General features: G+C 38.3%; 1 protein-coding gene across 1 annotated transcript; it reads left to right on the top strand.

Annotated features, from left to right (window-relative positions):
* Positions 1 to 11,144: 11,144 nt before the first annotated feature.
* DLK1 (delta like non-canonical Notch ligand 1) lies at positions 11,145 to 22,687 on the top strand. Its single transcript, XM_017807703.1, has 5 exons — positions 11,145 to 11,286; positions 12,145 to 12,208; positions 12,645 to 12,775; positions 17,155 to 17,296; positions 21,562 to 22,687. The coding sequence occupies exons 1-5, from the start codon at positions 11,217 to 11,219 to the stop codon at positions 22,301 to 22,303; spliced, it is 1,149 nt and encodes a 382-aa protein (XP_017663192.1). The 5' UTR covers positions 11,145 to 11,216; the 3' UTR covers positions 22,304 to 22,687.
* The last annotated feature ends 701 nt before the right edge of the window (positions 22,688 to 23,388 follow it).

Genomic DNA, 23,388 nt, shown 5'->3' with positions numbered 1-23,388 from the left:
GGGACCCTGAAATGAAATAGCACTGGGTGCAGATTTACAGACGAAGAACTGAAGAACCACTTAGGTGAGACTAGGAAGACAGACAGCCATGGGGAGTGTATGAGAGGAGATGCAGTAAGTGAAGAGGCTCATGTCCCCAAAGAGTAGTGGTGCAGTGCGTGGAAAAGGAAGGACAGCACATGTTTTAGGAAAGGAGAAAGTGGGAATGATTGTAAAGGAAGACTGATGTAAGAAGTCCAGGAAAGGGTAACAGTGACTGAGACAGGACCAAGAGCTATAAAACACTCAAAAGAAGAAATGCTGGAAAGATGTGGCAGGAGAGATTGATCTTATGGGCAAACAGCAGGACCTATGCCTGGAATGGAATTAAGAACTCATGTTTTGCCATTCACATGCTCTTGGCAAATATGTGTGAAACTCCTTAACAAAGGCTCTCATTGGCCCACCAAGAATGACTATTTGCCATGACCAGGTGTTACTTCACTAGCTTCAAACTGCAGAGTTCTGTTATGTAGCTCTAGGTGTTGCCAACACACAAACAAACAATGAAGACACCAGGATGATGCCACATTGTGGGATATTCTGCTCCTGTTTCTGATTTAAAAACAAACAAGCCATTAAAAAAAGAAAAATGCAAGAATATTACCCGCACACTAATTTTAAAGCATCGTGAAGCTCATAAAACGGCAGTTATGCACTTCGTGCACTTCTCTGTGCAATCTTTTCCAACCCGCTCATATGACTTTATTATAGTGGAAGGTTTAATTAAATGTTATGCACTTTTATTGCAACAGGAATTGGGGCTCAGTTTTATGGAAGAGCATGTGAAAATGAACCACGGCTGTGCTGTGAGAGCTGTACAGTCCACAGGCCCACAGGTCAGAAGCTGTGGAAGCAGGAGGAGAAAGACTGTCCTCTGCTTTAAATGTTCTGCAGAATTATATTCCACCCTTTCTCTCTCCATAATGTTGGCTACGATGCCAGGAAAGACAGTAGAGCCAAACTACTCACGTGTGGCAATTACGTTTACTCATTATCTGGGTCTCTCACTTGAACCTGAATTGATAAGGTGCTGCACTTTCACCATTGCCTTTCATGTCTTTGAGAGCTGTGCTTTGAATGTCTAATGTGCTAAATGCACTGAAAAATGTTTTCTACTGGCAACTCAGAACAAGCAAGAACTGAGCTTTTTTCACTTCTTTTGTTTCTCAGTCCTTCGGATACAAAATGGATGTACGAATACTGTCTTATGTTAGAGAGGTATTCTGAAAATATGTTCATTTCTATTTGGGTAGCTGTTGGATGTTAATATGAACAGCATGAAAAGTCTCAGAGAAAGTTTGACAATTCTGTCTTTAGAACAAGTTTAGCAAAATGTGAGAGATAAGGTACAGGAGCCACATGAGTAAACAAAATACTGAAAACCTATTTAAAAAGTGAGTACTCAATCAGGCGGATGTGCTATGAAAAAACACAGTATGTAATGATGAGATTGCAGATGGAATTAGAAAGCATAATCACAAAAAGCCAAATTAAGTTTGCACGCGGATCTTAATTCTTGCATTTCCCATCTGTTGAGGGCTTGACTTTTCAGCTTCAAAACCAACATAATAATATAACATCGGACAGGTTTTTTACGTACTCCTGCTTTCTGCAACAGACACGAACAAATGTTGAAACAATAAGAAAGCCCCATCCCTCAGACCCATAGGGGTAGTGAACTCTCCTGAATCATCATGGTCATGTTATTTTGGCATGGTTGTGTCGTAGTCTGTTGTCCTACTTTCATTATTGGGTTCTTTCACATTCTTTGTGAGTAAGAGTGTAGCTCTCTACTTAGAGAGGGCCCTGTGCAGTCCGATTACAGTCCTGATTGCAGTTGCAAGGTCTTTAATGCAACACAAATATTACATCATCTTAGTATTTTACTAGGAGCCCATCACAGACACTGGTATTTTAGCGATGCAATATAAAAAGACATTCCTTGACTTAAGGAATTTATAAATTAAAAATAAAACACAGCTTTATAAATAAGACACAGACACATAAGAAAGATACAAACAGATTAAACAATAATAATAAAATACAGTGGTCATACAAAAAAAAAATCAGTAGTCTTCTGCATTTATGCAAACATAATTGAAAGCATTGTTGTGTCTTTTATATCAGACCTGCTTGCCACTACTTTCCAGAACTGCAGTTATGGGGATATCTGTTTATTTTCCTCCTTGTCACTGGAGGCTTTTACATATAGCAAAATGCAAGGGATCATGTAATATATTATAGATTCTTTGCTCTGTTTCCAATTCCCAAAGCCCTGTTGCATCCACTGCTTTATCACATCTAAAAAATTAATGTCATAAGGTATAACAAACAGGGAGACTACATCAACATCTACATGATAGTAATGGTGAACATTACTACATCAGAAAACCAAGAGCTTCAGTGTTATTGCATTATGCAAGAGAGCAGGACTCAAAAGATTTATGACACATTTCTGTTTGGAGATGGGAAGGGAATAATGGGAAAATCACACTTTTGAACAAAATGCCCAATAATTATTGCACTTGGAAGAGAAATGTCATATTTGTGCATGTGTTCATCATTCACGAACAATATGTAGATAAAACATTTAATTAGTTTACAGAAGACCTGCAAGAGCGAACAATGTATAGTTAGCACAGTTCATGCTAGCAGAAAAGAAGATTATAAAAGACAAACAGAAAGATGTCGCTGTTTCAAGAACATAAGCACATAGACCTTCCAGCAGATGATCCATATTTCATATCAGTTGAGGGAACTGAAACCATGCCAACTTCTGACACAAAGATCCAGTATTTTCCTTGCCAATAGCCATCACTGGAAATTCAGAATGCGAGGGAATTCTGTATTTAGTTTCATTTTTTTACATGGCCTGTTCTGAATAGCTCCTTTTTTTTTTTTTTTCCTAATTTCTTTCTTCCTCTTTTCGAATCTGTGGTTCACTCCAAAGGTGGAAATACAGTAAGAAGAAGAAAGACGGGTGTGGGAGATCTGACCATACATACCTGACTTTGCCATGAATGTGAATTTGAACTAGTTACTTTCCTTCTCTGTGCCTCAGCATTTCTACTTGTGAAATGGAACCAACAAAAAACTAGTGCAAAAGCAGGATCTCAGCAAACACATTCTTGCTTGTCAAGTTATTTGTCTTTATATGATTTGCAAAAATCTTATGAGTTAGATCTGATTTGGAAAAAGCAAGCTAACTCAGTCTTTCCTTGGCCGCCTTGCTTAATCTTCACCACTAAGGAATGGAAGTGTTTCACAACAACTGTGCTCTTGCTTAATTAATTTCTAATTTTAATCTCAAACCATGCTTAATAAAATCATTCCTAATTCTGAGCATTCTACATTAATATACTGAGTACTGGATCAGCTTACTGGCGTAATTGATTTGTTTCATTAGAATCTTTCACTGAAAATTGTATTTCCAAAGTTATAGAATATCTTAGAATTGACTCTGGAATTAAAGGGCAAAAGGTCATGTTTTTTGTTATGTAAAAAGTCAGGCTTCCTGACTGTAAGTGTTTACCAGCATTAACAATTTAAAATATATTATTTTGGTACTATTAACAAACATTTGTCCTTCACTTGCAAATTCATTCAAGATAAGGCTAGAACGAAGAAAACTGGGAAGCTCAGAGCTCAGACATGAACTAAAGCAAAGGAAATAGGTTGTATATCTTTGTGGAAATTACTTTCTTGATATTACTAGTGTATAAAGGGTTGACAATTTGCCAATCTCTATTTTTCTTGGCCTTGATGCTAGACTGAGGAAAAGAGCTTCTAGCTATGGCAAAAAGGACTGCTTCTGGCATAGATTTCTTTTTTATTGCCATCACATATTTGTTCTCATTTGGGTTCTTTTTAATTCTCAAATAATTATTTTTATGGCACCAATTGTTATAAAACCTTATCTTCACATTTGCAAGTGGAATGGTAATCTTGAGGCAGTTTCATGTGTCCCTTTCCCAGGAGATAAAACTACATTGATAGAGAACATCAGAAATTTCATCAAAACTGATCACTTTCAACTGATGATTATATAATATCCTGTTACAAAATAAAAAATAAATAGATCTAGAAAAAATGCAAGGAAACCATAGTAATGCAAATAGAATTTAGTTTAGGTTCCATTTTATAGTTTAACAATATCATTAAAAAGAGCACTGAAAACCATAATGATAAGACACCACATTAAAAAAAACCAGCAGCAGACAAACTACTTAGAAACAGTATGGAAAAGGAAAGAATTGTACAGCATAGCAATGTTTATAAGATAAGAAGAGGGAACTTAAAAAGAAACTGTGAAATGGGACTATGACAGTTAAGCTCACCTTATTTTTAGAATTAGTAAAGGCATATAAAACCCTACTAAACAGAAATTCAAGCAAATAAACATATATGTTGGAAAAAGCTGAAAAAAACCCAATCAAACAAATAAACAGCACAGAGTAGAGGAATGATCTGGTTTCTTTGTCAGAACACAAATAATGCAGAAACACAGGAAACTTTGCTGGTAATCAGCAGACAATACCCATATGTGAGTGTGTATAAATAGCAACAATGGATCTGTTAGGGTTTGTATGAAACGGAAGTAAACGCAGCATCTTTCCTTTAAAATGGCACAAAACCAGAGAACTAAGAGTGAAAACAACAGCTTGCTTCTGTAGCTTGCAAAAAATCCTGCTGAGATCAAGACAAAAATCAAAGACTGAATAGCAGATAGAGTTCTGACAGTAGTAATGAGTCTAGAAAGGCGAGTGGATTTTTTTTATTTATTTTTTTGCCACCTAAAGCCTCCATCGGGGCCAGTTCAAAGCTTTAAAAACAGCAGGCATCTCTAAGTATCAGAGTTCAGGTTGAAACTGTTAGCATCAGAACACACTAGAGGTTGCAGAGTGTAAAATTTTGTAAATTGTCAGAACACCTCTATTGATAAATGATAATTTTATAAAAATATTTCCTCATGCATTTATTTTTCTGTTATATATTTCCCATATATCTGTTTGTTTTCCTGTTCACTCTCCATATATATATATCATAGAGAGAAATATGTATTATACAGACTAATTTTAAATAGATTCTACACACACTCAGAAATATATGGCCATGCTTTCTATTTCTGGATTATCCATATGTGGACAATTTTCCAATAGACTTGAATGGTGGTTCAGTGTTGAATTCCCCTCTCTCTGATGTGTAATCTTTGATGGCTCTCTTATCATTTCAGATTCCATGTAGGTAAAACTAAGCTATTCATTTTGATATATGTCTGTCTCACAGTGAGTTGTCTATTTTTCTTTATAAATATCCTTTCAGCCAGAAGACAGAATAATTTATTTTCTCAATTCATAAAACCATAAGAACATAGTGTCTTACAGAGAGATTGTTTCTCCCTTTCTTGCTTTCTCCCCTGTGTACACACAGTCAGCCCCTGTCCAGCAATGTAGTCTCAGATCTAGTTATGTTTTATGTAGGAAGTAAAATTATTTTTCTAGCCTCAGGAAAGTACTTAAAATATATTTGAAAATGCAATACTACTAACATATCAACAAAAATGTTCTGTTTACTGGCTGACTATTAAGAATCTACATTTATATTCACAGCACCAAGTCTTTCACTGCAGAAAAATAAAAGATAACAAGATGATGTGATTTAAAAACTGAACACTATCTGCATCTCCAAGTTGGTATAGCATGTTGGATATATCGGACATATTATGATACAAACTTCCTAGCTGCTATTAACGTCTGTCAGATTGTCAATCACCTTTTAAAAATACGTAGGATTCAGGCTTTTTTAACATCAGTTTGCAAGGGAATGTTTGCCTGACCAAAATATATGGCAGGACCATAAATGATGGCTTTGACAGGGACATCTTGGATAATCTAATTCAAACACCTGCTTCAAGCAATGTTGGTTTCATATTAGTCTCCTTCTAAGTTTACTTAACCTTTCCTTAAAGACATCTAATTATTTTGCCTCTACTATGGTGACAAATTGTCATACTGTCTGATCAACCTCAGTGTTAAAAGAAAATGTCTATATACTCAGCCTAAATTAATCTTTCTTCCAAGTAAAGTTCTGGCCATTATTTCTGTCTATGACAAGTATTTGCATTTCTGAATTTCCTGTTTTCACACATTATGATGCATATATGTTTTAGAATTTCTCTCTCTTTGTACTAAAAATTCTTTCCATGACTCTCCCACTGTCTTCAACGAACCTGTCTACATTATTCTATACTTCAAGTATAGGCAGCCCACTACTGCTATATAAAATGACAGTAATATCTTCCAGCTCTTTGAAAATTGTCTTTGCTTAGATTTCTTTAAATATATATGTATTCTTTTCGTAACAGCTTTGGATAAGATTTCGCTTTTGTTTGCATTAGTGACAAAATCATATTTTCTGAATATATTTTATTTTCTTCTATGCCTATACTCCTCCAGTTTCTCATCTTTTGTGCTGTGAATAGCAGGATGGAAAAAAACTACTAGAAGAATAAAGTTTTTTCCTGTTGCCTTGATTTGCTTTTTATGTAGTAGTTTCTTGACCCTGTATTTTAATTGCTAGGTTCATGCGTCTGTCAGAGTACTAACTATGAATGCAGAATCTTACTGAATATTTCAGGTTTCTACATTTAGGACTCTTTCTTTACAATATCAAAGAAGGGCTATGATCTCAGGGATAGCAAAATCTCTGGCATTCCTAACACTGAGAGAGGGGGAAAATTGCATTCATTTTTTGATCAAGACTGCTACAGACGGTGGAAAGCTGCCCTAGTGATGAAAGTTTTGCCTCAGTCTTCATAGCAGCCAAGATTTCAAGTAATGTACTTTCCAAAACAGCTGGCAGAATTCTCTGTGCTATAGTAATTGGGTGATAGATAGCACTGAGCTACTCCTTTGACAATACTTAGAGAGGGAGGCTATGAAGATTTTCAGTACTAGGAGAGGGAATGGGTTTGGCTTTAACTCCTGTAAATTATTGCTGTATATTTTAGCTCTACACATTCTGGCTACTGTTCCAGTGGGGAAAAATTACCATTCTAAAAAATATATACTTTGGCAATCTCTAGCTCACTGTTGATAGCTGCAACTTCTGTGTGTAGTGAAATCTGTTCTGTGCAGAAAAAAATTCTGGTTTATGTACTCTGATACAGATGGTGATGGACAAGATGCCTGTCTTCCCACTGAAGTCTGAAGACATCCACCTGTTGCTTTCTGTGAGGACAGAAACATGTTCTTGAAAAGGATACAGTGGCAGCAGAAATAATTTCATGTTTTTCTTGTCAGTCACCTGCCAGCACAGTGCACTGAATCAGCTCACTGAGGAGCCAGAAGTAACAGAGGTTAATCTGGCATGGGGGGACAAATGCCACTGTGCACCTTGACATGGCAAGGAGGTTAGAGGGAAAGGAGAGAGAGGATATTCTGCTCAACCCCAACAAGCTGGAAGCCTGGTTCAGCCCATCTGATCCCAGCACACATGAGGATGGGACATCCTAACAGAAAAAGAGTTTCTTAAGCTCCAGTTGCGTCTGATAAGCTTTCGTAATGACCAGCACTACTCACTGAGTACAGTATGAAGTACAAACTTGTAAAACCAGGTAACAGAGCCTAAAACTTCGTGTCTGTGTATATTCATGGCTGATGAGATCACTTCAAGGGATAAAGAATAAACCTCTCCACTCACGATAATGTTAGAGTTTCTGATATAATCATTTGCAAAATATTCCTACTTTTCCGGGAAGGTGGCGCTGTCCTCTAACAGATATATTTCCCTTTCTCTTTGCAATATGTATTAGAGTAGTTAATCAGTTATTTCTTCCCCTCATGTGGAGGTCTCACATATGGTTTCTACGTGACTCTACTGATAGCCTCGGATTCTAGCTATCAGAGTTTGTGGGGACCTTTGGGAGCTGTTATACTAATTATTTGCTTTGTGTTTCTCATCACTGATGCAGATTCTCCTTGTCTAGATTCTTGCAACAACAAAACAAAAATTTGATTGAACTTCTCTCCAGTCAAAAGGTGTTATATTAGTAGGATGTTGGGAGTACAAGAACTCCTAGCCAGAACAGAACTTCAAGGATTCCTTGCCGCTTTTGCATTTTCAGACTTTGAAAAGTTGCTTGCATGTTGCTGACCAGAAGGTTGAGGAACTCTGTTTCTTTGTTCAGTGTACAAAAAGAAGTTCTTCCCAAGTAAAATTCTCATTCTCAGTCTGCTTTTTCCACTATCTCAGTCCTTGAACATGTTTGTTATTCTAGTTTAAAAAAAGGCAGGATCATTGTGGGGCATTTTCTTGGAACAAATGAAAGATTGTATTAGTTTCTGGACAAGGATCCATCAAGACTTTTTTTCTGGATTCAGTTGTTGCTGGCAGTGTCTTGGATGATCTGATGACCCTGATTCCTGTAAAATGTTCCAAAGGAAATATCCCAAGGTTTCCATGAAACTATGTTTCCCAAGAACCACAGACTGTTAGGAGATCACTAGACCAGCACTCCTCAGTCTGTGCTCACCACTCAAGTATTTTCAGGTAAAGAAATGAGTGCAACACCTTGGATGATCTCCATACCTAGACAACTATTGCATGAGATTCTTTCCTTTCCAATTTCTAATCCAAAGACCAAAAAAAGTTAAAAAAAAAATTAAGGTTATCCTCAGTGAAATCACTAACATCTGCTAAAACACAGTTACTATAATTTTCAAAAACTATTGTGAAGACAATGGAGATTTAGATCAGAGTGCTTTTGGCAGTAAACAAGCTAAGTAAAAATGATTTACAGTTAGGTTTGCTCGGGTGGAAGCAGGAGAGAGAAGAAAATTACCCTGGATTTACAGAATGCTAGGGATTCTGTTTTGGAATTATTTTTGGATTAGTATCTGGACTGTTCCAGCTGATAGACTCCAACAAAAAGGATTATGACTTATTGGAAATGGAAATAGTTTTTTATTTAAATGACAGTTGAAGAAAATAGAAGAGATGGAAAATTCGAGATTTTTACTATTTTCAGCAATCCAAGGGGCACCCTGAGAAATGGAAGAGTAAAAAGTAGATTTATTCTAAAAAAATAGGCAATTTTTTGCTTACCAGTGTATCTATGGAAAAAAAAGCAAGAAGAAGAGAGCACAAAAATCGAAGTTTGCAATACCCATTACAACATCATACACAGCATTGTGAGAACAAGATTTTCCTAATGAATTTTGTAAGATATCATTTTTGAACAATATAGCTGATATTCAATAGTTAACTCAGAAAATAGAAGAAATGTGTCATCATATGTCATCAGAGTATCTATTTACAATGCAAATTAGAGCACATAATTTGACATTGATGAGTGCATGGATAAAATCTATGAATTCTACAGATTCTCTACTCTTAAGATTTTGTAAAAAAAGAATACAAGGAGAAATTTTTGAAGATAGAAAGCAGAAAGATTAAACCCTTCCTTTGACTAGTTGGTCAAACTAATATAGGAATATCACTAAATATCACTGAAATAACAGAATACTGGTAACCATTTTAACTACCCAGGTTATCTCTTGGTCAAAAAATGCTGAGAAGCTCTAACATAACAAGGCTTCTACACCAGCAAGAAGAGAACTTATGGCCTATGAGAGGAATAAGAAACCTTGGACCTATGACAACATGAGTGTAAACAAATAAGTAAGAAAGCCAGAAAAGCAAAGGGAACAGACTGAGAAAGAGCTGCTGATATTAACCCTACAAAAGCACAGGCTCACAGAAAGGCAGAGTAAAGGATTAATCAGTCATCATTACCACTGCACGTTTTCAGTTCTGTAGGGTGTCATTGACCATACCCCAGCAAAGCTTGGTCTGGTGAGCTACAGCAAAAGCTGTGAGGCAAAGTAGTGTTTCAGTAGTAAAAGGAAAGCAAGATAAGCTGGGAACCCATGGAGACAATCTGTGCCCATAGAGTCAGACAGGCACAGCTTATCTCAGATACCAAAACTTTTGGAGAGCTCTGAAGAAGCAGTATCTGCCTCTCACACTTTACTCCTAAGTGTTATCTTTAACCTATCCCTCGTTTTCTGCTCTTCCTTGTTCTGGCCTTCACTTCCTCCATTCTGGGTTAAAACTAAAAAGCAGCATTACTAGCAGCAAACCTTTTCAACCTAAGTGACATCATTGTCTTGAAGTAGAAGTAAATAGACTATCTGAAGCTAATGGGTGCTTTCCAATGTGTATATTTTCAGGCAGGTAACCTTGAATTAGCCCATTGTAATTCTAGAGGAAAAGCAGATGGCTGTGTAGGGTTTTTTTTACCATATTATAAGGATCTCTAGTTGCTTCACATAAAAGCAGACAAATTAGTAAATGAGGTCTGGTGGAAGAAAGCACTGCATCTGCAGGCAGAAAACAGGCCCCTCAGGAATCCTAAAAACCAGCAGAACTTCTTTAAAGGAAGAAAACAATGAACAAGAAAGAATACAAAGAACAAGAAATACCCAGTCTATTTCCTTAAGGGACAGCGCAAAGGAAGAATAAAGAGATATAAAAGCAAAAGGTACAGAATAAAATGGAGAATTTAAATTGCCTTGTGGTGGAACTAATGTTTCTTCTCGATCTGTTCTGTGACTGCTGAAGGTAGAATTTGAGGTGCTTTGGTGGGATCTTTTTTTAACTCTCAAGCCTCAGAAACACACAATATTTCACCTTCCATTCTTTTTTGCTGGGTCTTTTCTGAAAGAGTTGGAGCTCTGATGCGAATGACTAAGGAGAGAAGCGTTCAGACTTCTGAAGACAAGCCCCAAATGAGCTCTGTGCGGACAGCCGGAGTTAAGTTTTAAGGAGACTAGAGGCGTGCTTAACACTCCTCCCCTCCAGCAGACCTCCCTTCTCCCGCGCCCTTATAGGACTCCTCCGGAGCGCAAGGTGCGCGTCTCCTCCGGCCGCCCCAGCGCAGGAGCGCGGGCTCGGAGGGGCCGGGCGGACCGGGGACTGCCTCGCCCCGTGGGCAGCTCCCCCGCCCGCGGGTGGAAGCGGGCAGCCCTCCCCGCCCTCCGTCCCTCCTTCCCCCCGCCCCGTGGCGCCGGAGCTCGGCGGCGCTGCGGGCGGGGGGTGCTGCCGCCTTCCCGGCCCCGCCGTCCGCCGAGCTCCCCGCGGGGCGGCCGGAGCGCAGCGGCCCCGTCCCGGCCATGGGGCTGCGAGCCGCGGGGCTCCTCGGCTGCTGCTGCCTTCTGCCCCTCGTCCTGCCCGCAGCGCAAGGTAAGGCCGGCGCGGGGAGCGCGGACGGGGCACCGGCCGCACCGGGATCCTCTGCCCGGGAAATGTCGCGGTGAGGGGAGGCGAGTTGGGAAAGTTTCGGGACTTTGCCGGGGCCGGGCGGACAGCGGCGGTGGCGGGAGTCCTCCCGCAGTCCCTCGAGGGCAAAGGCTTGTTCGGTCCTTGCCCTGGCCAGAGATGCCGGTGTCTTTGGGAAGCTTCTCCGTCGTAGCAAATGGAGTGCGTTTATCCTGCCATTGGCGTAGTGTGTCAGTGGCTAACGGCGATATTTCAGAGGGGTATTACTTGATGCAAATACTTAAACAAACACAAACAAAAACTGTGACTATCTTCTCCTTAACTTATATTATTTATGCATGAGTTAATGAAAGTGATTATTTTTACACGATGGAGGGTTGAAAAGAATTTAACACTTTTCTTGGAAGTTGTAATTTCTTTTCTGATTAAAGGTACTTTTGCGTTTCAAGTGGTACTGAAACAATGAGTTTGGAGCTGCATGTTGTGAAACGACATCCATGGATCTGCTCTGACATTTCTCTTAACGTGGTGTATAGGGATATTACATACACTTTGCATGTGCTAAAGTGACTTAGTGTTCTTTTGCTGTTAATTCTATATGACATTTCACTTGCCCTATAGGAACATTCTATAACATGTTCTAGATTAAGTTAATTTAAAATTTTATGTTGCAAAAACATTTGTTTGTAGTAAAAAACCAGTACATTATGCATTATGGGTTCTTTTAAAACATCAGTAGTGTGTAAAGGACATGATGTCATTTTTTTTTTTTTGAGTGCTGATTTTTCTGGCTTGATATTTATAAAAAATCTCTTCTTCCAGGCGTGAACTGTAGAACTGGCTGTCACCCAGAGAATGGATTTTGTGAATCTCCCAATGAATGCAGGTAAAAAGATCTGTCAGACTGTGCTATTAACACAGGAGTGGACAGCTTCAACAATTCATAGTCCTGGTAAAACAGATAGAAGCTGAAGTGGTTTGCTCTTTGAAAACATGGAACTGTAATGGAACAGCACTCTACGATACAGTTACGATACAGTAACTGCAATAATAGAGCATAGATGTCTAGATACCTTTTTAATTTACTTTTTCCAGTACGAAGAATTTACATTGATTAGCTTTTTTCTTTCTCACTGAATGAAATGGTTTTCTTCACATAAACTCCTTCTAGTATCCCAGAAACATTGATGGTATCCTTTTGTTCAAATAGTCCAATTTGGTATACAAAGGTTTGTTTATTGTGCCTCAAAAAGAGGAACATCCTTGTAATGTTGTTTATTAAAAATAAACTATGTCTCTATCTTGTCTTTTATCTCTTTCAGGTGTCAACCTGGCTGGCAGGGTGCTCTTTGTAATCAGTGTATTCCTTTCCCTGGGTGTTTGCACGGTGGCTGTGCCAAGCCCTGGCAGTGCATCTGTGAGGAGGGCTGGGTTGGCAGCCTCTGTGACATAGGTTTGCACATCCTTTCCTGTTCTTGAGCAAATGAGGGAAGCAGCCCCATCTGGTGCTGAAGACACGCAAAGTCCTGGAGAACTAATTTTAAAATACTGAATGTTAACTCCAGATAAGGGGATTCCTGGCAGCAGCATGTAAACCTCGAACTTTTATAATAATTTAGGCAGAAGCATGTAGTATCTTTTGTAGTTGGCATATGTGTGAGCTAAGTGTAAACACATGCTATTTTAAACATTGATTATCATGGGCAAGGCTAACAAATAACTGCTCCCTTGTTAATATAAGGCCTTTTTGTAGAAATACAGTTGTCTTGTATACATTAAATATAATTTGAAATATTAAATATAATTTGAAATATTTATGTAGCAGATTGTATATATATGCTACTTTCTTAATACTTCTTGAAAACAAAACCATTGTGCTTATTTCTTCCTTTGCTTAACCCAGTGATGGTGCAGTGGAGTAACATTACTACAACTGAGGAAAAAAGTCTGCTTGAACAGGCTGCCACTTCCCTCTCAGGTCTGAGAGGGAAGAGCTGTGTGTGGGCTCTCTCACCCCTTGCCACTCAGAATGAGCCAGCTTACCAAGTTGAAGAATTGACCTTTGTTGAGCTGGTTTATTTTGGCTAACACAGGCCAATGTTCAATCAAAAAGATCTGAGGAGACAGAAATCACATGAACATCCAGGAGCATGCACCTGTTCTGCCCACATAGCTGCAGCTGGAAGAGGACAGGCATCCAGGGGTTCATTCTCTTTCCATGCCTTTCAGGCTTTTGTTGGTATATGGCTTATAATTTATAGAGTATTCCCGAGTTCTCCAATCCGTACCCAAAGCAGTAATTAATGATGAGGGTTTGAACTGGATAAGATTTTCAAGATGACTAAAAGGCTCAGATGATTTTAGGTAGTTCACATCCTTGCAGTGACATGGACTTTGGTGCAAGGTTCTCAGGTACTCATTTACGTTCTCATCACATTTTGCAGCTTGTACTTACTGGCTGCACACGTGAGAATGGAGAGGCTTCTTAGTTTAAAGCTAGTCTTAGTGTGTTTACAGGAGCTGTGGTAGCAGTAAACTCTCAGATGCTCTGGATACATCTCACAGATGTGTTTGTACCTGAGATAGCCACCTAAACTCATTACAGTTGGTGAGGAGTAATGGGTCCCTCTGTGACCTACAATCATAGATTTCCAAAGCTAGACAGAACAATCTGCATCTGCCACCTTAGGAGGCTCAGTTCTATTGCTTAAAGGTACCATCCTCACAGCTACTTTTAAAAGCTTTAAGTGCTTGGCTGAATTTCTTAGTATTAATATATCTTTGCAATTCTGAGCCTTGCAATGTTTTCCTCTTGCAACTGATACATAGGATGCAAAAGAATGCATTGAAAATTATTACCCATCTCTTTATGGAAAAATATTAATTTAATACATAATGATTAACATAGTCCTATAATACCAGAAAAGATATCCCTTCTTAAGTGCAGAAACTATTATTTCTCTCAACACTCAGAGGCATCTCAGAGTCTTCTTTGCTGATTTGAATCTAGTTCCCCATGAAGAACTGCCAAGAATATTCAGCCGAAAAGACATAACCATCTTTTTATCTGCAGTGACACGTTATGTTGACAGTCTTTCATCTCGGTGGTTTTACCTACTCTGAATGCATTGGTTAGCCACAAGGGATCAAGAGATCTCATCTTCTTGCTACTGGAAAGTTGCTACAAATTGTTATCCTGAGACCTCTAATGAGTTGATTGCTCAGCCCCTGATCTCATCATCCTCTGCCAAAAAGTTGGTGTCAGTTCCCTGGTAGTGTAAAGTCATTACAGGCAGCTACAACTTATTTACAGGTACCACTGAATGAAAGTTCATTTGGTTAGAAAAATGGAAGAAAAAACCCAGATGGAAAAACTGGGAGGGTCTGAAGTTCATTGGCCACTACTGCAAACACTTGAAATATTTGTAAAATACAGATATAGTTGCAGCATCTTATTTGTTTGCTAAGCATAGGAGTGAAAAAGATGATTGGGACTAGTGGTGATATCTTTTTTTTCTGTTTTCTAGAAAAGTTACTGTATGATCTCCTTGTCTTGTATCATGGAAGCTCCTTTCTGGAGTAGTTTTAGATCACGAAGTGATTTGCTAATGCCTGTAATTGGGTAGCTGGTTCTTTTAGTGTGGGCAGCCTGGTTCTCAGTGCAAGTCAAAAATGACCTTCCCAGTACTTCAGAGGCATGCAGGTTATACTTTGGGCTTGATCCACTGTAAACCTGTAGGTACGAATCAGAATAATTTATGACTATTATTGCAGTCACATGGACGTGACACTTGAAGAAAGACATCTGTGAATTGATGTCAGTGTTAACACTGCTGGTTAATCTCTGCAGTGGAGTGCACCAACCTGTCCCGCTGAATGCCATGGCATCTTCTCATCTTGTGGAAACACAGCCTCGAAGTCAGGTATACGATCACCCGGAACCAGGCTGCACAGCACAGTTTCCCTCTGCAGCTGATACGCACTGCACAGTACAGGAGCCACATCAAACACTGCCCATAGCAAAGGGAAAAGCAATTTAGTCAATTTATTTCCAAGAAAAAATGATAGCCCAGTCAGAATATGTGATCCACCTTGCTAAATCAGATCTGTCATCTTGTCACCCCTGGCTGTGTCTACACAGTCATGTTAGCAGGTCCATGACCTCCTGCTTGAATGCTCACCTCAGTTTGGCTAAAAAGCCAACATATGGTGTGAGCTGGGAGTATACTGTGCTGCTTATCACTTGACTGCTTTGCCAAGGGCACGTGTTGGTAAACTGCCATCAGAGAGTGCACATAAAGCCTCTAATGCCCATGCTAGGCATGCATGAGACAGGAGTTAAAAATTCTGCTGTGACACACCACTATTGAGTGTGTCTTCCTCATAAAAACACTTAGTGATTGCTTCACGTACTGCAGCATGACAACTTAATTTTAGGCAAATATTAATTAATTTATTTGGAATATGAATTTTGCCATTCATAATACATGTGTAAATGTAACATTTATTTTTTTGGGTTCTCATCTTAGACTCAATTATCACTTGAAGCAAGCAAGTCACTTAGTTGTTTTTTTCCTCTCCTTTTGAGAGGAAAAATAGAGACAGTGGGCTAATTGAGACTGATTATATATTGTGTTTGAAAAAGACCTGGTACAGCAATGTTTTAAGTTGTGTTTTAAAATTAAATCCCTGACATAAAATACTGACAGCAATCTGTTTGTATAGATATATATACATACCTATATATATATATTTCAGACAGTTTCCATGCTCCTGCATCAAAGTACATGCCTTATTAGCTGCCTTTAGAGCCTGAGAAAACAGCTGGCAGACAACATTGCTCCAAAAAGTATTCAAGGTTACTTTGGTCCTTGTGAAAATGGGAGCTTACACTCAAAGTGCATGCTAAGTTGTTGTTTTGCAATGAAAACAGGCTAATACATTAGAAAATAGAACCTTTTTTCCAGTGAAGATTGTATTTGAAAGCTAAGGCTGTTGTTTTGCTATGGTTAAAATTTTGCAGTACCTCATGATACCTTCTAAATTTTATTTTATTTTATGCTGTGGAAAGCAAAATATAGATGCTCTTAAATCTCTTTTCATCTTCTTAGAAAGTGTGTATGTGCACATGTGTGTGCAAAGCATTAGAAAACTTCCAGTCAGCACTTCTCTACAGCTGCTCCATTAGCTGGCTAAAATATGCACTTTTTTGTTTATTTAGTTTTAATTATTTTAAAAATTCAGTAATTGTTTGAGTGGGAAGTGGCTCAGCAAGGAAATTGTAAAGAAAATGAGATGTGTGACTTTGGATCCAGACATCATACAGCTCTCTCTTCTGGTACAGTTATGTAAGGGTTGAATGTAGCCCAGCCAAAAGATGAAATTTTAGCAGATTGTTTTTAACTTGCTGATCTCTGTTTTTATGAAATGTTTGCTCATAAGCACATAATGATATGGGCAGGGAGCGGGGAGAATTCCGAGTTCCTGATTGCTTTATCAGAATTCTGCTCATGGAGAAGCCAACATTGTGAAAGGATGGCTAGACTACGTAGAAATTTTCTCCCATACTAATATTTCCTTTCTAATGTTACTTATTTATAGAATGGAGCAATTCAAACATATTTTGCAAGGGGGAGCTAAAAGGAGGAGAGCTGAAATTGCTTCCAATAGTTGAACAACTTGAGCTCCATTTTAACAGAGGAAGGAATAGATCAGCATTTATTAAATGCATGATGAAGGACTATTAAAGCTATATTTTATTTGACTATTGCATACCATTTACTGACTCTTTCTCTTTAGGCTGACTGAGCCCTTTTGGGTTTTTTTAAACAGATATTCACCCATGTTCTGCAAAGCCCTGCACCAATAACTCAACGTGCATAGAGACTGGTGATGGAGGATATATTTGTCTGTGTGCCCAGGGATTTACAGGAAAAAACTGCCATCTCAAGAAAGGACCATGCATTATTAATGGGTAAATATTCGTTTCTGATGTGAATTTAAAATCCACACTTCTACTGACTAGTATTTAGAATTTTTTTGCTAAGTGGAAGTATCTCTGTGCTAAAATAAATAATGCTTTCATAGTGATGATATTATTATTAAACTTTAAAAATCTGATCTGTTAATATTTTAAAGATTTACAGATTATCAGCACGAGTTTATGTGCACAATTTGAGTACTAAAAGTGCTAATTTGCACATCTTATTGCGGTGAATTTATGTCTTCACATGATTTTTGTAAAAAACAATTGAAGTAACCTCCCATCCTGTGCTCCCACCTCTAGTGAGGGATAACTGTATGTACAAAGAATATACACTGATGAGAACAGTAGCCAAAGACACAAGCTGTCTACACGAAAACATCTAGTCCATCAGTCTGTCATTTTTCTTAACTAACAAATATATATGTCCGTAGTTTACTGAAGGAGATAATCTCACTTCCATCAGAACAGGATGTGGGGACCATTGTTCTGCATTCTTTAAGAGAAGTGGGACATTAGGAATAGCGTTGCCAGTAGGTTGAGGGAGGTCATCTTTCCCTTCTGCTCAGTCCTGTTGAGACACATCTGGAGTGCTGGGAACAGTTCTGGGCTACCCAGTATGAAAAGGACATGGCCATACTGGAGTGAGTCCAGTGAAGAGCCATGAATATGATTAAGGGATGGGAACATCTCTCCTATAAGGAGATAGTGAGATCTGGATTATTTAGCCTTGAGAAGAGCAGGCTCTGAGGAACGTACTCATGTATAGGAATACCTGATGGGCAGAAGCAAAGAAGACAGAGACAGATTTGAGGTGCTCAGTGAAAGGGCAAGACTCAGTGGACTAAAGAACTTCCAATGCACTGCTAGAAATGCTTAAAAAAAGGAAGACCTTTCAATGTTAAAGAAAATGTGAATTGGTGAAATCTTCTAGCTTGTCAGAGATCTAGTCCCATAAGCATACAGAATGCCTTTCTGTTGGATACAAGCTTGTTAAAACTATCACCATAAAATCACAGTTTTCTTTCAGGAGATTACCTTCTTGCTCTCTGTTGGTACCCTCTGATTCTCTTTTTGCTCATCAATAGATAGTAATGAATATTCAGATCTACCTTATGACTGAATCTTCCTGAAGACTTGTACACTCTTGTTTAAGGAACATTAACACCTCTCACTCTCTCTGGCAAGAATTGCTATTCTTCCACAACTTCATGTCAGTGGAATTTTTTTACTATTACTTTTAATTGGTAAATTAAAAGCACTCACATAATGCTGTCTGGCTTTACTTTCAGCTTCTAAAATAGCTGCTCTCACTTGCCTATTTTTTTTCATTGACGATGAGGAAATTTAAGTTCCTTGAAAGTGCAGTGAATCATATCCAAGCTACTTGCCTAATATAGGGGATGTGAATAGCTTTCTCTTCATCTGTAGAGCAAATATTTCAGTAATTCAATGTGAACATGTATCCTAACTATCCCAAAGAACAAGTGAGTTCCAAAAGTACAGCATCAACAAAATAACACAGATTAGTTCCATGTAATTCCTTAAAATCCTTATGGTTTTAAATTACCGAAACTACATTTTTGTGTTAGTACTCTGTGTTTGAACTGTATGCTCATGAGCTAGTCTGGAAATCATGAACAGTTTTTCTTAAGGAAACAATATAATTGAAACAGTGATTCTTTTTCTCTAAGAAGCTGTCTTTTTTCAGGAAAATGAGCAGCAGTGTCTGAAAATCTGCTTTTAGTTCAAAAAGACAACTGTTCTCAGCATAAGCATTCTGTGTCTGCTAACAATTCACAGTCCCCCAGAGAGTGCATCCCACATCCTGGAAAAAGACCTCATCAGATGGTGTACTTTCATTCACATCTCACTTCCCCTCAGTTCCTTTCTACCTCACTGGTAATGTTAACAATGTTGATATTACTAAGCATTGCTGCTGGCTCCTTAGTTAATATTCACAGATGGAACCAAGACAATTCACAAATCGAAGTGTTTGTTCTAGTCTGTTTACATGTATCTGCGTTAGTGACCTCTGTGATATTTTGAAGTTTTGCTTTGAAGCAAAGCAGCAAATGGTACTTTCTAAAAAGAAAACACAGTATCTGGAAAGCAAAGAAGTGGTATGTACATGTTTCCACAACTAACCCTTCATGTACCATGCCTTGCAGTGTTAAATGCCAAAAATGCAAAGAAACTGAATTTAATCAAGGAAATAAATACTAAGGCTTCATTTATTTAAATATATTTAAATTAGGCAAATGCAATCAGTATTAGTAATAAACAAATAAATAAAATTTTTTAAAATTCTGCATATTTCTTCTTAATTGTTCTTTATTTCAATTGCTCACATTTCTGTAAGGTTCAGAAAAAAGTTTACACTTACATTCTCCAGCAATTTCTTCTCATTTCACTAGAAAATACTGAAATTCAACCCAACCATGAGGGTTCAAACCTCTACATATTGTCATATCCAAAACAGCTTGTCCAGTTTTCCATGGGAAAGAGTACAAGAGCGTGCTAAACTCTCCAAGAAGTCCATAACTACTCCAGGACTGTACAACTACAACTTCCATTTTTTACTTAAAGGAGACATAGTAGCTGGTTATTCTGTTAAAATTCCTTATCACCTCGAGTTATCACTAACAACGGCTATGCCAAGGGGACAGTGACACCTTTTGCTTTCCTAATACTGCTTCCAGACTTCCAATATGTTCTTCTAGTAGCTTTTTTTTCCAGCTAGCATCTACAGTGAAGGACAATACAAGAGGAAAGAGCAGTTTATGTGGAAGCAACAGAAAACAGACAGATGATTCCGCTGTCACAATACTCAGACTCTCCTGAGGCCACCAAGTACTTCAGTCCCCAGTGAAGCCAGAGGTGCTTGGAGTAATCTCTGTCACAGCTAGTCCCAGAGCAATGGGTGGGCATTTGAATAGCTCAACCTTATTCTGACCAGAAGTCAGGGACCACTTGTAATCAGGAGCTTATATGTCCTTCACAGTCATCTCATTCAGACATCAACAGATCTCTTAAATTCCTGTGTCCCACCGTGGAAATTCATAATGGCCTGTTCTACTGACCACTGCATATGTGAAATGTCTGCATCTATGAAGCTGTGATGTTTACTATCCCTGGGACTTTCCCCTGGAAACATAACACTTAAAGAACAGCTTGAACTTCTCAACTATCAACTAGTACTGTGCTGTGTGTCTTCAGGGATACATAAGTGTTTTAAGAAAACACTTTTAAGAAAAGTGTTGTCAAAGAGGCTTGTCCTAAGCTCTACCAAATCTTTTTCATTTTTTTACAAAGTAAGTTTTAAAAGCTTTGTTCATATGTGATGAGCTGCCGTAAAAGTGGGGTTTGAGATTTATTTGTAAACCTGGGACCCAGAGACCCTTCGCTTCCAGCAGAGACAGTTAAAGTCTAAGCCCACTTTGCACAGATCCACTGAATTGACACATTTGTACCAGTCAGTGGGTAGGCCTATCCTTTGGCGTTGTGCTTAGTAAGGCACAATTGCATTGTAAAGGTAAAAAAGATCTCTCAGTTAATTTACGTCACTTAAAACGTAGTACCAAGCTATTAGTTGTTAAGTTCTTAAAGAGTTTGCACAAATACTTGTTTTCCTATGGTCCTGGCCTCACATTACAGCTGTCTTTGCCAAATCTGAAATTATCTCATTTATATTTTTTATTATAATTATCAAAATTTTTGGCTGAAGAGCAGTTTGTAGGAAAGTATCTGCTTGCTTCTAAATTTTTTTGTGTCATGAAACACCAGGGATGCACAATAAAAACATGTAGTTGCTATGGCCGAGTGTTTTGCTCTGTCAGTGCAATATATAGATTATTTTATGAATAATCAGGTAGAGAAGAAGCAGCCATGCTGCTCATATCTTTGTTCTGTCTTGTCTGAATAGTTGCTGAGCTAAATAGCTCCAAGCGTATGAAAGCAGTGGGAAGCTTAATTTGAATAAATGTTTGAAATAATTTAAAATCCCTTCACAGCTCTTCAGAATGAATTTATATACTAGTGTACTAATCCTGCCCAAAGGGTCAGCAGAAGATGTTATAATCTGTATTGGCAAAGCTGTTGAACAAACTCATTCTTGATTCAACTTCATTGACTAGTGGATTTGCATTTGGAATTGCTCTTTAAAGAAAACCAGCTCCTTTTGTTATATAAAGTGTTTCATAATAGCTCCTTTCACTAGACATCAATTTTGTCTATTTGTTTGTTATCTTTTCTAGCTCTCCCTGCCAGAATGGAGGAACATGTGTTGATGACAACGGTTTTGCACCACATGCTTCCTGTCTGTGCCCTTCTGGTTTTGCTGGCAATTTCTGTGAAATCGACAGAGATGACTGTGAATCCAACCCTTGTGAAAATGGAGGAACATGTACAGATGTTGGTGTGGGTTTCAGCTGTTCTTGTCCCCATGGCTATACGGGAAAGCTCTGCAGCAGCCGTGTCATATTTTGTGCCAGTGGCCCCTGTGAGAATGGAGGCACTTGCAGTGAACATCCCCAGGGAGGGTTCGAATGCATCTGTAAACCAGAATTCATTGGTGTTACCTGCAAACATCCCAGCAAAAACACAAGTCTTTCTGGAGTGAATATGGAAAGAAAGCATATGCAGAATTACAAGCCACCCTCAAAAGCTCATCATAGATCAGTGCATCAACAGCAAGAAATCCTGAAAATAACAGTGAAAGAAACAATCCAAAATGCAGATCCTTTTCTGAGCAGAAGCCAGGTCATATGTTTTGTTGTTCTAGGCTTGCTTACGTGTCTTGTTGTCTTGGGCACAACCGGGATTGTTTTTTTTTCAAAATGTGAAATGTGGCTTGCTAATGCCAAATACAGTCATCTTCTGCGCAAGAAAAAGAACTTTTTTCTGAAGTCTAACAATGGGGAAAACCTCTCAGTTAATATTATCTTCCCAGAGAAGATCAAGTTGACTAATTACACTAAGAACTACACTGCCATCTAGGCCCTTGAAAGCCGAGCAGCAACTTGCGACTTTTCATAGCAATATGTAAAATTTGTTGCCTGTGGTTGGCCTCAGTATTTGTGGGTATATTTCCTGTAAATTTTGCTGGGTGATAATGAAGAAATGTAATGTATCTGTCTAGCTAAGGATTTTTTCATTCCCCAAAATAAAAGGTAAAAAAAAAAAAGGATAAAGAGCAAGGAATGTTAATTTTATTTCTTTTTAAGGCAGCTATTTTTTGTAAAATAAAAAGTCTTGTTTACCATTGGAACTGTATTGTAGCTTTCTTGTCTTGTGCATAGTGTATTTGGCAAATACAGTACTTGTAAATTACTTAGTAATGCTTTTTTTTTTTTTTTAAATAAACAGCAGTTAAGGGCTATACTGGTTTATTTATTCATTTGTAAATGTTACACTACAGCAAAGTCCAGCAACAATTGTCCCTGCTTAATTCTTCTGCTATATGTGATAAAGACTTTAGAGATTGTGACAAGAGGAGCAAATTCACACTGGTGCCTCGGCTATTCAGTCAGTTTTGCTATTTTTACATGCTTATAAGAGAGATTACTCTTTCTATAGATTCATACAGGTCTTCAAGGTATTAATTTGAGGTCAAAGGTCTCTTGCTTGAAATGCTGCATCTATAAATTGTTCTATTTATCTATTTTAAAATGTTAAAAAGGTGTTCGATGTCTTTGATCACACTTGCTTTTTAGAGAACTTTTAGAGATTTAAAGGATCTGATTCTGACTTTTCTATAAATACTCCTTAAAGAACTCTGCCTATAGAAGTATCCTTCATGCCTGTGTCATGGGGAGAAATAAAAAGATATCATGTGTCACCTGAAATAGAACAACTGCTTTAATTCTTCACTTCTGCTTTTTTTGTCGCATTTCAAGGAGAGGACAAGGTTTTCAAGAATCAAAATCAGCACTGGCAAACAGGCAAAGGGTCATGAAAGCCACAAAATTCTCAGGGGCCTGAGGTCATTAATAAGTCTTAACCTCCCTGAGGAGCCTCACATGGGGCTGTCACCCATCCCCTGCCCAGGTCCGTTTCAGGCCAGCCCTGTGCTGTTCTGCTCT

The sequence above is a fragment of the Lepidothrix coronata genome, unplaced genomic scaffold, assembly GCF_001604755.1.
Source record: "Lepidothrix coronata isolate B3197 unplaced genomic scaffold, Lepidothrix_coronata-1.0 Scaffold19, whole genome shotgun sequence".
Classification (NCBI taxonomy): Eukaryota; Metazoa; Chordata; class Aves; order Passeriformes; family Pipridae; genus Lepidothrix; species Lepidothrix coronata.
Note: the sequence above shows the minus strand (reverse complement) of the source record. Positions and strands in the feature narration are given on the sequence as shown.